Raw genomic sequence first — 13,928 nt, 5'->3', positions numbered from 1 at the left:
ATTGGACCTTGGGGAAAAAGTGTACCTGCTGATGGAAGCTTTCAAAAAAAAACAGCACAGAAATCCGAAAACATTTTTTTTTTTTTTAAATGTAGTCTGGCTCCCTTAATGTTTATTAAGTACTGTTTTAGGGACCACGTGGAGCCTAATTTGATTTCAAGAGTCCCGGACTCATAAAGGCTAGCTCATTTACTTAAAAAAAAAAACAAAACAAAACAAAAAACATTTACCCGCTTGTTTTAAAGCAAAGCAGTTCAAGTACATTATGGAAATATTTACGTTTAATAAACTCTCATGTTGTAAAATGTTAACAATAACTGCAGATTTGTTTTTGGTTCAATTTATCATCTTGGTGTCAGGTAATGGGTACAAGGGTGTCTTGAAATTCCCCTTCAATGTAAAATCCTCCTTCCTCATTGAAATGCATACAAATGCCATTACGCCATCAGTTCCTGCCTACTGAACTACCTAAATCTTAGAGTAATGACATAAGTATATTGTCATGAAGTTAGTTTACGACATTTTGTGCTTAAATTCAGTAGACATAGTGCTTGCTACTTCTTCTGTTCTGCCACCTGGGGGCAATAAAATATGGACATATCTGCATACTACAATGTGACAATCCTAGCTCATCTATGGAAATTCCCATTAGGTGTTGGCATTAAGCTCTGTGTGCTAAAATTCGCACTTTCTTTGTGAGTTTGTTGCCACAGTTTTGTTAAATATCGTACGGGTATATTTTGTATCGTCTTGGTGTTCGTGCTCCCCATTCACAAGCTTCTATAGCTTCCTGGCAAAGCACCGGAGCCAGCTTGGAGCAGATGGGAACAAGCAGGACTCACCAAGTCCAATTTAAATCCACAACATGGCACAGGTAAAAAGGAAAATGATGATGAAGAAAATGTTTCTAAAGCTTGAAAAGTTAGCTGTTGTCACACATTGTTTTTGAAGTTGGCAACTAGTAATGCAGGCCATAATTCCATAAGGTATGTTCATTACAAATCGAGCACTGCTAAAAAAGGTGGAACCAAGACCTCAGACAAGGTGGAAGGAACTTTTGAATTAACTTATACAAGTTATAGGTTGAAATACTTTTTTTTATTTCCTGCCGTGTTTTCAGTCTATTCGAATCCAGTTATTTCGGGTGACTTAACATTTTCTTTTAGGAGTGACTGATTGTCAGATTCACTGATCCTGATTCAGCATACTCAAAAATGCTGCGCTAAGTCATCATCTATCATGTATATTTGATGGCAACGTGAGCATGAGCGTGCGTGCTCGTCGAGAGTCGACTCGTCTGCGTGTTATTGTGCTCGCGTCTCGTGGGGATGTCTACGGAAGGCCTGCTTGGTTGTTGTCGTCGTGGTCACCTCCCATTCCCTCTTCTACACTTGTCTTTGTCCTCACCGAGAGGTTTTTGGCAACCCGCTCGGCCGTCTTCCGCCTGGCAATTCTGCATGGAGTGCATTCACATCACTAAATAAAGAAGATATTGATACTTTCAATGTTTCAGTCGAAAGCCATTGGACGCATCATTCATCTAAAATGCAGCAAGCCTTCCTATTGATCCTCTGTGACGTTCTCTGAATAGAACCCCCCCCCTGCGTATCCCTTTTTGACATTATTGTGGGCTACACCTTGAAAACGTCACCTCATTCCCCCCTTACATGGCTCTCTGCGGAGCGTTTCATCAGCCTGACAGAAACTTGGCATCAGATGGATTTATTCAATTTGCCTCGTACAAAGTCATTTCACTGATTATTCTGATTTTTGTTCCGGAGACTTTCACAAAAAGAGAGTATAAGCATATTCTTACCAGTGGTCCAGTCATGCCAGGAAGTGCAATGAGAGTGCAAATGCAGCTTGTTTGTGTACACCAGGGGTATACTTACTGTAAATACCATGCAGTTGAAGTCAGCCATCTACTGTAGGTTTGTCACAACAATTTTGTGCTAGGGCTCATATTGTCGCTACTTTATTTAATAACATCCCCGCGCTTATATTGCACAGTTATGTCATCTGAAAGTTTGAGGATCGTTTGAAAACTGCCATTTTTTTTTCCGCCCACTAATAAAAGTAAAAGCAATTACCTGCAGGTCAAACTTTTAACCTCCACTAACTAAACGTCAGGTCCTTTGAATGGAATAGCTTTGCTGCTTTACCGTATCGACAGTTTTGGAAACGTTTCAAGATCTGAACCCCGTTGAAATTGTGCCTGGTAGATTACTGAAACTATGTTATTTTCACCCCATCTTTAAAACAAAAAAAATCATCAGGTTGATATAGGATGACAATCGTGTCACTGCAATAAATGTCGGTGAGTAATCCCTCATAGTGAGATTTTCCACAGTGACAGCAGAAGTTAGATTAATTTGAATGTCACGCTGAGATAACACATATTACTGAAGCACATGATTTAATTTGTGGTCGATAACAGTGCCTCGCATCTCTACTGATCTCATCGCCATTGTAACACTCACGGGCTTTCCCTCCAAGATCTAAAATTTTAGTGAACTAATCCTGCAGAGTTTTTCACGGTATTCAATCTGTTAAAAGATGCAACTCATTTCACTGTGTTGTCATTGTATTGGACTGTCACTTTAGATTACAGATCTGACTGATAGTTTCATGCCGGTAAACTCTGTGGAACGGATGACAAAAGTAAGGAGGAAGACAAGAGTGGGCACTACTACTATTACATACACACACACACGAACAGAAGTTCTCAACGCGGAACAAGTTGATGGTTCGCAACAGACGAGGGCATCGTCTTACGCTGAATAATGAGAGAGTCAAGCAGGAGATGCGCATCTGTCATGCACACACAGTTGCAAACAAACATCCTCAAAGGCCAGCTGGTCCGGTAACTAGTGCCTATTATTACGTCAGTTTGCACACGGCTGGTCCACTTGCCTGCGATGCACAATTACAAAAGCTCGAAAGGAGCAAGACGGAAAATTTGCTTCTGGCCTTCGAGCATCGAGCGTTGGCCCAATGAACAAACTAAACACACTTTCTCGACGTCTACAATGTTGCCTCTAAAGAGCCATACCAAGGCAGCCGGGAGAATCTTAACTTTTTGATTTAATTCGTATTCGATTGAAAGAACCCGAGGGATGCGGTGCGTTGGCTTCACAGTCATTCATTCCAATATTTTCACAGGAGTCAAAAATTGATTCACTGACTTCAATTTTGATGAGACCATTAAAGTCAAACATTATCAAGTCTGCGACCCAGACGGCCTCTAAGTTGTTTTAATTTTAAAACACGTTCCCTCATAAGAAATAATGAATTGATTAAACTCATTCACGACCTTCCCAGTTAACAGGGGTATTTGACTTGTATGGCAGTGAATGAGTTGGAGTACGTGTAAGAAGGTGATTGCTGTACATAATTGGTATTGGATTGGATAATTATCATCTGTTGAAAAGGCAGAACACTTGTGTAAGTACTTTAACTAGTCAGTGAGGACTGACCTTTTCTGACATCATGCGTGACGATTGTTTGAGATTTTTCCAGAACATTTTGCTTCAGAAAGACTTCTGCTAACTTTTTTTTGGATTTTGTCTTTCCACAGTTTTACACTGGGAAAACTCCTTTCGGACGGTGTTGTGCAGGACACTTGTTCCTTTTTTGTTTACAGCAATTATGTTGTCTTTCCCCTTTCTTCATACTTTCCTCCCTTTTCTTCTCTGTTTTGGAACCTGATGTTTTGGCACTGCGACCTGTATGCGAGATATCCAGTATGAAAAACTCAGTGATAGTCTGGAGGTTTATTCATTATCTGTCTGCGGTGTAGGATGTAGTCGACATTTAAGATCACCACCTTCTTTCTTAAGAAACGCGATATTTATTTTCACGCTGTCCCGGAGAGCGTTTTGAATGTTGTCATCGGATGTGCCGAAGCGTTCCTGCAAGTACAGTCGGAACAGCCCCTTTTGATGCCTTGAATGTCACATTGGTACCTCTGGAGTCCCGCTCGAGCGCAAATAATTTCACAGCGGTCTTTTTTTTTTTTTTTTTTTTTTTTTTTTTCTTACCGTAAGTGCTGGTTATGAATTAAGGGGGTGGGGGGGTGTAATAGAGCCGCACGTAAATATTGCACCTCAGCGTACACATCTTTTTGCGTTCTTTTCAAAACCTCAAAGGCACTCAGCCTAAAGATTTGTTCCTAATTCTTCTTCTTTGTTTTTTTTTGCTTCTTTCATCTTTCCTTTTTTCCCTCCTGGTGGGTCTTCTGCTGCAGACTGGCAATATGAGGGTGAGAAGTATTTCCAATTTTCTCCTCTCTCTGAGTGTTGTTTGTGCTCATTTAGAAGTTTATGAACTGTAGTGCCTTCAATTGACTGCCTTTTTATACTCATGATGATATTTTGTCCCTCTCTCACAGAATGTAAACTTTCTCGGTCGGGTCCACCTGCCACCATCGTTGCCATCGATGAGGAGAGTCCCAACGGTAAAGTGTTGTTCTCTTTAATTCCCGCTGAATTTGATGCCGTTCGCTTCAAACTGTGCCCTCTTGTTGAGAAGAATAACTTTTAAGGTAGTCCTTGGCGAACATTTGAGGGAAACGCAGCGAGGGGATCGCGACCTTTTCGACAGCTGCCAATTGGCAAGGCGTGTAACCTGCGCTTCTTAATATTCATGAGGCCGAAGAGAGTCGTGCCATTGCTGGAGGCCCGTTTTTTTGTTTTTTTTTTTAAACCAGAATCTTAGCTCAGGTGTCACTGGAAGAGTGGATCATTCTTCCTACTCCACCTGTGTCTATTGACTCTTGACAAGGTTAAGTGTTTTTGTGGCTTCCTTTTTAACTTCCAGTCAATCTATTTTTTTGAGGGGGGGGGGGTCACCAACACGTCAAAGAAATAGCAGCAAAAATCATTTTAGTGCAATCATAAAAGCTAATACGAGATGTCAAGTTTGAAAGGAGAAATTGGTTCAAATAATAGTAATTACAGTACGTATAGTGTCTGCCTTTTTCACGTTCTTCAGGCTGCTGATTGGCTAAAATGACCGTATGGTTAATGTTGATATAAAATTGCTAATAAATGCAGGAACGTAACACCCTTTCCTTTTGAATAGCATTCATTTGTGGGCTTAGGTTAACGTTTGTTTGATGAGAGGCCACCATTTGGGAAAGGAAATGTACAGTAAAATGAAAACCAAATCCAAATGATTTACTCATTCGTGGAAACACTTTCGGAGCTCACAAGAATTCTCATGGTATTGGTGTGAATTTTTGTATTTCTATTTTTCTTATCCTGCATCAAATGCCCAATGCTGGAATACTACATACTATCTTCTATGGACTGCAGTTTCTTGGCCATTGTGTTTTTATTCAAAATCACTGTCAGTGCACAGTATAGTAAGACAATACTCTGCTTGTAAAATGGATCTATGTGTTAGAATATATCTATACAAGACATACTGTAACGCAACTGAAAAAGATGTTAGTGCTAAATCTTCATTATATGCAGTCTTCATTCTATAGTTACAAGCGTGCTTTCTAACTGGAATGTTGGATAATAAATTCCAGGCAAAATTGTCTATCAGGTGATCAGCGTGCAAAAAAAACCACACGGAATAATTTGTAATCCTGGACTGTGGCTGAGTAAAATAATAGCTTTCTTCTTATTATTGATTGTAAAATGTCTCGTATCTCACTGAAATTGCTTTTCACCGCATTAGCGGACGCTACCCTCCACATCTATTAAAGTAAGATCGTCTTTGTTTCCACATCACGACGCACTACTAAAATATATGAATGTCGTGGAAAGGCGCTATTGGCAACGTGATTATTCATTCATGCGCTAAGATTCATTTTCAGATTTGAATTTTAGACTTTTCCCTCAACATGTTCATGCTACATTTTGGGGGAAACAGCTGTGATGTGAAGCCATTTTGTTTTACTGAGCACATCATATACCTGTCCGATACCCCAGCTGCGTCGTCGCTTTCGGTTAAGCTAATGTACTGTGAAAAGGAAATCATATCGGAGCATCAGCAGCAGCGCAATGCTCATTTTCACCCTCACGGCTTTACAGGTGTCAATGCTAGCTCACAGTTCTCTGCTTCTAACATTTGAGTCATTTTGCACATCAAGCGAGGTCACGGTGAATTGAGCCCATTTGGGTCGTAGGCACCGTGTTGAAGTCAATTTGATGCACGGGAGATTTCCTTGACTCTCTAAGACGTGCTGAGGAACCAGTTGTGAGGACCTCCAAAGTACATTTTTGTATCTCATTTGGAGAACAAAAAAAACAAAACACAATTTCATGAAATTTACCCGCTCGACCCTCCCCCCCAGTCTTCTCCACAGTATTGAATCACATCAAGACATTTGACATCGTTTCCATGGGAGCGCAAAGAGCTGTGGCCCAATTTTGTGCCAGATAATAGATTTTGCAGATGTTATATGTGGAGATGCATAGAAGGTAAAAAAAAAAAAAAAAAGTTTTGATTACTTATAGTGAGACAGATGGTCACCCCCCTGCTAGAAAATGCATGCATTTAACCTGTTTCAGTCTCAGTATTGCAAACATTGCCTCTTTTCAGGTCACATTTTATCAACTCTAAAATACATGTGCTCTAAACAATTTTATGAAGTGGACCTAACAGAAGATATGGCATGTGCTGCGTCAATCTTTTTTACTGGCGGAATAGTTGCATGATTAATAATACACGGTCCGTGGTACCGTAATGGGTCTCTGAAGATTTGCAGCCAAATGGGTCCACTGTATTTTGTGTTGCTGTATTGGCTGATTGCCTTTAAAAGCAAACACACAGTTGTATGTTCCTTAAATTTACATAACTATAAGCATGTTTCCTCATTTTTATTCAGGGACGTTGTTGGTGGAGAACATGCAGATCAACGGTGTGGCGGAGGGTCCGGACCAGACCATTTCCTTGTCTTTAAGGGACAACCACAACCACTGGGTGATTCTGGACCCTTCCAAGCAAGCCCTTTACCTCAACAGCACCGGACGTGTTCTCGACAGAGATGTAAGCAGGCAACAAATGTATATTTTTAAATGCTTGACCAAGATTCTCGTTCTTTTTGCGCATCATTACTCTCACGTGTTCTGGCTGACTCAAAACGAAGTAATCTGTGGCTTTCTCCTTGCGTTTTCCAGCCCCCTTCGTACATCCAGTCTATCGTGGTTCAGGTGCAGTGTACCAACGAGCTGGTGGGCACCGTGATACTACACGAGGTCCGCATCGTCGTGCGCGATCGCAACGACAACAAGCCACGATTTCAGCAGCCCAGATATTATGTTGCCGTGAGCGAGGTAACTTTTTTTTTTTTTTCCCCCGATTTTGTGGCGCAAATGTTGTGTAAATGTTAAATGTTGTATAATGTCAAACTTGACTCAAATTTGACAAAGATTTGAAATTCTCCTCTTTTTAAAAGCAGTAGGAGAACGGATCCAAATCATTTACTCAGAGGCTTCCACAATAGTCTTTAAAATGCCAAACTTGTTGTTCCTGTGCTCTTGAGATTCCGGGAAAGCTGAATTTAAAGGTCCAACTGGGCTGCCCGGCCTGCATGTTGGCGGCTGCCGCAGAATATCTCATTATGCAGTTTTCCGCAGCCTGTCCAACTCAATCTGTCCTCTCTTTCTCTCCCACCGGCCCATCGACATCCACTTTTTGTGCAGCCCTTCTCCATACCCCCCCACCCCCCACCCCTACCCCACCTCACCTCTGGCAGCTCTTCATCCTGTCACCCTTTCTCAACCTCGCCGCCCTTCCTCTGCCACACTTGATATACTTCCCACTGTCCTCCTCCTCCCCCTCCTCCGCCTCATCACTCCCGGAAAAATGAAGCCCTTCATTCAGCGGCCACTCCATTAGGAGATGCTTCATTATTAAAATATGCGTGGGCAATGTAACACCTCGGCGCCGGGAGGAGCTAAATGCGGTCAGTGTGGCCGTCATATTTTTAAAAAGGATTACATCTGCTCCCATACGGCCAGTTTAGTCCAACTTGAGTGGGAGTGTTCTCATTAAGTGGATAATCAAATCACATATTACAAGTGCTCGTAGTTTACTAACTAAAAAGGTATGCCGCTCAGATGGTGATTCCCTGCCCGTTTATGAGTTAATGATATCATTATGGAAGTTGCGGGTGAGAGGTTGAGCTTCTCCCTCCACTTTATTATCCGGTGTCGCTGCTTTAGTTATTTTTCCGGAGCCTCCATCCGCGATACAAACAATAAGAAGAATTATGTAGGACATCAGTGATACAGTAGCCAAAATATACTTAATCTCATGTTCCCCCGTGCCGTTTGGAGATTTACATTCACGAACTGGCACGGCTCTACAAAGCCCTTGGCTGGTGGGGGATAAAAAAAACAAACAAAAAAACTAAAACGTAGCATGAAAAATCACTTTTGGCAACATTTTATCTTTCATGTTTCATGGCAAGTGTTCAAATTGAAGAGACTTTTCCTCTAAAATAAAACCCAGCTCAAATTCTCTGGAAAGTGAGTTCTCCTGCTGCGACTATCTTTAATTAAATATTCAGAGGTATAAATACGACTTGTGCATATAAGAAATCACATGCAGTTTAGCGTATTTACTCGCCCCATCAATCAAGTTTAGGATGTCAAATTTCTTTCATCGGACTTTGGAACAATCTCTGTTTGGATAGGAAAATGTGTTTATTTTGAGTTACATATGTGTTACTGCATACATTACCAACATAAAAACAGATCGAGTTTTGCAAAAAATACAGTTAGTTTATAAACTGGACAAGTAGAGTGATAAAAGATAAAGAAAATACACAACAGAAGTTCTGAATTGAAAACAATAGGAACAAAGAAATTATTTAAATGAAAGATCTGTCAGTTTTTTTATTTTTGACAATATTTTGTCACCAATACTGTGCAAATGGAAATAAAATCTTCAAAATTAAATGTTTATTATTGACACCAGCTGCATCACTTACACAACCAAAAATGAACAGAGACTTGCTAAAAATTGCCTTCCATCATGATTGTTGATGATTGTTGGCTTGGATGTAATAACTGTCATCAATCAACAGAAAATTTTCTGTTGTGTTTCCAGTTGACCCCAGTGGGCACCACCATATTTTCTGGTTTCGGGGGCAACAACGGAGCAATCGACATCGACGACGGCCCTAACGGACAAATAGAGTACACCATCCAGTACAACCCCAGAGACCCGGTAAGTTTTAAACCAGTGTATTTGGCACTAAGATGCATTTAAAAAAAAAAAAAAAATGATTTCATCAAGCTGAAAGCGACAGACATCATGGCACATCAGTTTGTTTGTGCCACCCAAATGACCCGCGTTGCTAAATCAAAAAACACACAATGACAGTCACGAGTTTCTCACAAATGACCCTTGAGGCGCACTCTGGAACTTCTTTCTTTTAATCAACTTTTCAAAGATCTGTTGATGATTCTGATTGGCTCCTACTAATAAATCCAGTTTGCGCACCCTGTCTGTCATTTTCACTCTCTTTTTCATCTGTATTGATTTGCCGAGAGCATTATTTCTGGCAAAAGCGTGGCCATTTTTAGCCCTCCATCTCAGAAATATTCAGCATCAAATGAAAAATCTCTTGCTCACCATTTGTCTGCAATTTTTATTTTGATTTGACTTAGCCAAAGTTAATCAACCATATAAATACTTTCTGCAGGCTTAAAGTGACCTTTAAGGCTATATCTTTTTTTTTTTAATTCCTTCACATTCACAGAAAGTGTGTTTTTTGTCTCTTCAGACAGCCAACAGGACCTTCGATATCCCGCTGACGTTATTCGGCGCCGTCGTGCTCCGAGAACGGCTCAACTACGAGGAGATAACGCGCTACCTGATCATCATACAGGCTAATGTGAGTTGTTCTTCTATTTTTATTCATAAAGGTAATCTGGGGCCAATAAAACAGCCTCCTACTTGAGTGGGAATCAAGTTATGCAAATGAGTCTTATCATGGCAACATTATTTACACAGTCTGGGACTATTTATGCTCTCTGGAACCTGCCTTGGGGGAGCCATGAGCCTGTCCTTAATTATCACTAATGTCTTTGTTAATGCTTTTGTTTTCTGACTTTCATTCCACTGCTCTGTGAATATTTTACTCGCAAACAAATACCCTTGATGATTCATCCATTAAGGCTGCTGCTGAGACAGACCGACACCTTTAAAGCTCTTCAACAGCGCAAATAAACATTTTATGTCCTGCAAGATTACGGCGCTATCTGGCATAATATCTTTAATCTTCCATTCAATAACAGATTTCTTGGAACGGACAATTGTTTGGGCTAAGAAAAACAAGTACTTTTTGTCCACTTTCTACGTTTCTTAAATAAATATGCCACAAATGCCTTTACCTAGCAGATGCTACACTAATGTACGTAGTAAACTACACAACACTTACTCACTCCAGCAGTAATTAGGTTCTCTCGATGGCGCTGTCAAAGTCATTTTCCGTCAGAAGGCTGTTGTGACTGTGACTCATCATATTGTTATATACATCCATCCATCCATTTTCTCAGCCGCTTATCCTCACAAGGGTCGCGGGAAGTGCTGGAGACTATCCCAGCTGTCAACGGGCAGGAGGCGGTCACTCTGAGCTGGTTGCTAGCCAATCGCAGGGCACAAGGAGACAGACAATAGTCGCACTCACAATCACAATTTAGAGTGCCCAATTAATGTTGCATGTTTTTTGGGATGTGGGAGGAACCCGGAGTGCCAGGAGAAAACCCACGCAGGCATGGGAAGAACATGCAAACTCCACACAGGCAGGTGCGGGATTGAACCCTGACCTCAGAACTACACAATAAATTGATGGATACCAGTTTGCCCATCAAGAACTGTCACGAAAAAAATGCTTAACAATACCTTGACATTATTTATTACATATGACTATTAGAAAATTTTGCAACAATCCTGGAACTTGATGCACATAATCTTCTTTTGTGGGCCACGTAAAATGATGTAGCAGGCTGAATCTTGTCCCCGGACCTCAAGTTTGATACCAATGATTTGAATATCACAAAGTATGTACTGTACTGTAAGTCAAACATAAGCCATTCCTCCCATAGGAAATACTGGCAGACGAATATACGTCTCAAAGTCGACATAGTGGCAATTTCAAAATTCCCAACAAGTTCACTACTGACGCAGTAAAACTGTAAAATGAACGGAAACGACCGGTCGATTTCAGGTCGTCCACAGACGTTGTAACAAGTTTGAACACAGTGAGGAGTCCAAAGTCATGGAATAAATACACAAGTCACCTGCTGTGCTAAGGAATTTAACTTGTTTTCTCAATACACAGTTAATATATCTTCACGAGTGACATCTTCTATTATCCATGGGTGGCAATTGCCCTTGAGACGGTTGATTAAAAAAAAACATAACAACAACCAAAGTCCCCCCAGCCCCTGTTTGGGGGTCACTCAAGCCCCAAACCAAATAAAAATGTCCTAATATGAGAAGACTATAAATCCCTACTCTGTTGCATACAGTAGCAAAGTATTTGGACGTCTTCCTCCCTGTTGAACAAACCTTAAGCATTTAAGTTAGAGCCAGCAAATTCCTCCCCATGTCTGTCTCTCTGGCAGGATCGAGCACCCAACCCGAGCGAGCGGCGCACCGCCACCGCCACCCTGACAGTGGACGTGCTGGATGGCGACGACTTGGGGCCCATGTTTCTGCCGTGCGCACTCGTGGGTGACACGCGCGACTGCAGTCCCATCACGTACAAGTCCAACGTGCTGGAGCTCACTGAGCCGGTGAGGGCATTGATATTTTGCTTGTAACTATACCTTATAGGTATTTTCACCTGAACATTTGTAAAGGCGTAAAAGATGTTGTTATTCAGCGAGATTATTTCCGCAAGTGCAGTTGCTTCACTGGAATGGTGTTTCCCAAGTTACACGTTGCTTTCCATTTCTAAGGCGTTTATATTATAATAATCCTACTTTGTAAACATGACGAACTCGCTAGAATCCTCAAGCTCGCACGCAATAGTCTGCAGCCAGCGGAGCAGTCAAGCTTTTCCTGGTCGGTCTTCATTCTGTTGTTTATCTTGTTGTCTTTCTCGCTCACACCCGTTGCACATCTTTTTTACTGGAGACCCCGGGAAGTCTTTCAGTCACAGTCGAGAGTGGCAGAGAGCGAGGTATGAGGCGCAACAGGAGTAAATCAACTTTACAACATGCAATTTGGAGAAGGCGCAAGCATACGCCGACAAGGACAGGCTTTACGATGGCGAGACGCTTTCGTTCCAATGAGCCAGATGAGGAGAACGCATCAATGAGGACTTGTAGCAGTAAAGGAGGGAATGTAGTGGCGGAGGAGTGCCGTACTTTAACGTTTGGACTGATTGTTATAGTGATGCTTTTTCTGCTAAGTGTTATAATCGCATACACTTTTGCATTTAAATAAGTTGAACTGCAATGTTTGTTTGAAAGGTACAGAATAACTAACGTTGTCATTGCATCACAGTTTCTCTAAATCCGAGGGCCCTGTGACTGTCCCTGGTCAATCAATGATTTTACTCTTTGTGCACGTGTAACGGAATGCAGCAGTCATCGTGATTTGACAGGCGCGTATGCGCCCGCTCGCCATCACACTCAGTCGAGCACGAAAAATCACACGTTTAAAATTTGAGTAGAAATACACAGATACAGAAAGATATTGATTATTTTTTTGTAGTCTTGACCAATGCTCCCTCTCAGCTGCGCCACTGCACATTTGTCGCACACTCTCAACGCACATGAGAACCGATCCAGCGCAGTGAACCACAGCCTGTCGTCTTTTTTTTTTTTTCTAACACGGAAGCACACGGTCTCTTAACAAAGAGCTGCTGCTCACCCTACTTCTACTTCCGAAATTACCTGACACCGCCCCCCTCCGCTCTTAAAGGGGTGCACTCATAATTACAAACAGAATACACACATGCAACTTTATATCTGCGGACATGACCGGTGGACCACACCCGTATATTTTTCAAATGTGAGTGACTGAATACAGTACATGGATTTCATATAACACTACTTAAGTGGAAGCAACAACAAATCATTCCTACTCAGTCCTGTAAGTTTTTGTCTTGTTAACTTTGCTTCTTGGTGCCTGTGAAATGGTAACAACATGTCAACTAATGGGTTGCTTGCCAGACTGCGTGTGTGTGTGTTGTGCTCTTCCTTTCATCTTGTTTGCATGTTTAATGTCAACACTCAGTTTCATTTAGAGCCTCTTTATGCCAGCTCATTACTCAGCGTAACTTCTTCTGTCGCTGGGCTACACACTCGCACGCCGCTCACGACTGCTTGTAATTTGAGCGCCCATAGCTCACCCCCCCAAAGTGTTATATTACGGCAAACGTAAATGAGTGTGTACATCTGTAATGCACTCGAGCACATTTGTAAATGCGGGCAGCCCGTGGGCTTGCGGCTCGCCGTATTACACCTGTATAAGTCGACGTTATTATCGAAGCATTTAATGGGAGGAGCGTGTGGTGAGTGTGTGTGTGTGTGTTTAGAGATGTCGTGTTTTGTGAGTTGCTTTGTAATGTTTGGACTGCATCCATAGGTGCGTATTGGATTTACCAGTAATTGGGCTTTTTTGTTCATCTAATAGCTCTTTTTCCCCAGTTGGATTTATTTTCCAATGTTATAAAATTGATATTCTTTTTCCATTAGAAGAAATATAGACCACCACTTATATTTGTTTGTTTTCGCCAGACTGAAATAATACATTTTTTTTCATTTTTCTTGTATTTTCTTTTTTGGGGGGTTGGAACAAGAGAGCGCACACAACGTCCTGCAGGATATGCACAACTTTATTCGAAAGTTGAGAGAAAATAATGCCAAATGCAATTCAACACAGTTAACTGTTGTGTGAATGAAAGTACTCAGAAATGGCCTGTTTATTGTATGCGTCTGATTCGAATA

The 13,928-nt window shown here is 41.4% G+C and overlaps 1 protein-coding gene across 1 annotated transcript in view; it reads left to right on the top strand.

The window, feature by feature from the left end:
* LOC133495337 (protocadherin-15-like) overlaps positions 1–13,928 on the top strand; it is an 85,016-nt gene that overhangs the window by 10,515 nt on the left and 60,573 nt on the right. Inside the window, exons 3-9 of the mRNA XM_061809850.1 lie at positions 4,247–4,261; positions 4,391–4,456; positions 6,842–7,002; positions 7,134–7,289; positions 9,070–9,189; positions 9,749–9,859; positions 11,595–11,765. Coding sequence (XP_061665834.1) covers positions 4,247–4,261; positions 4,391–4,456; positions 6,842–7,002; positions 7,134–7,289; positions 9,070–9,189; positions 9,749–9,859; positions 11,595–11,765 — 800 coding nt within the window. The remainder of the gene's footprint in view (positions 1–4,246; positions 4,262–4,390; positions 4,457–6,841; positions 7,003–7,133; positions 7,290–9,069; positions 9,190–9,748; positions 9,860–11,594; positions 11,766–13,928) is intronic.

The sequence above is a fragment of the Syngnathoides biaculeatus genome, chromosome 22, assembly GCF_019802595.1.
Source record: "Syngnathoides biaculeatus isolate LvHL_M chromosome 22, ASM1980259v1, whole genome shotgun sequence".
Classification (NCBI taxonomy): domain Eukaryota; kingdom Metazoa; phylum Chordata; class Actinopteri; order Syngnathiformes; family Syngnathidae; genus Syngnathoides; species Syngnathoides biaculeatus.
This window is presented reverse-complemented; position numbering and strand designations above follow the sequence as displayed.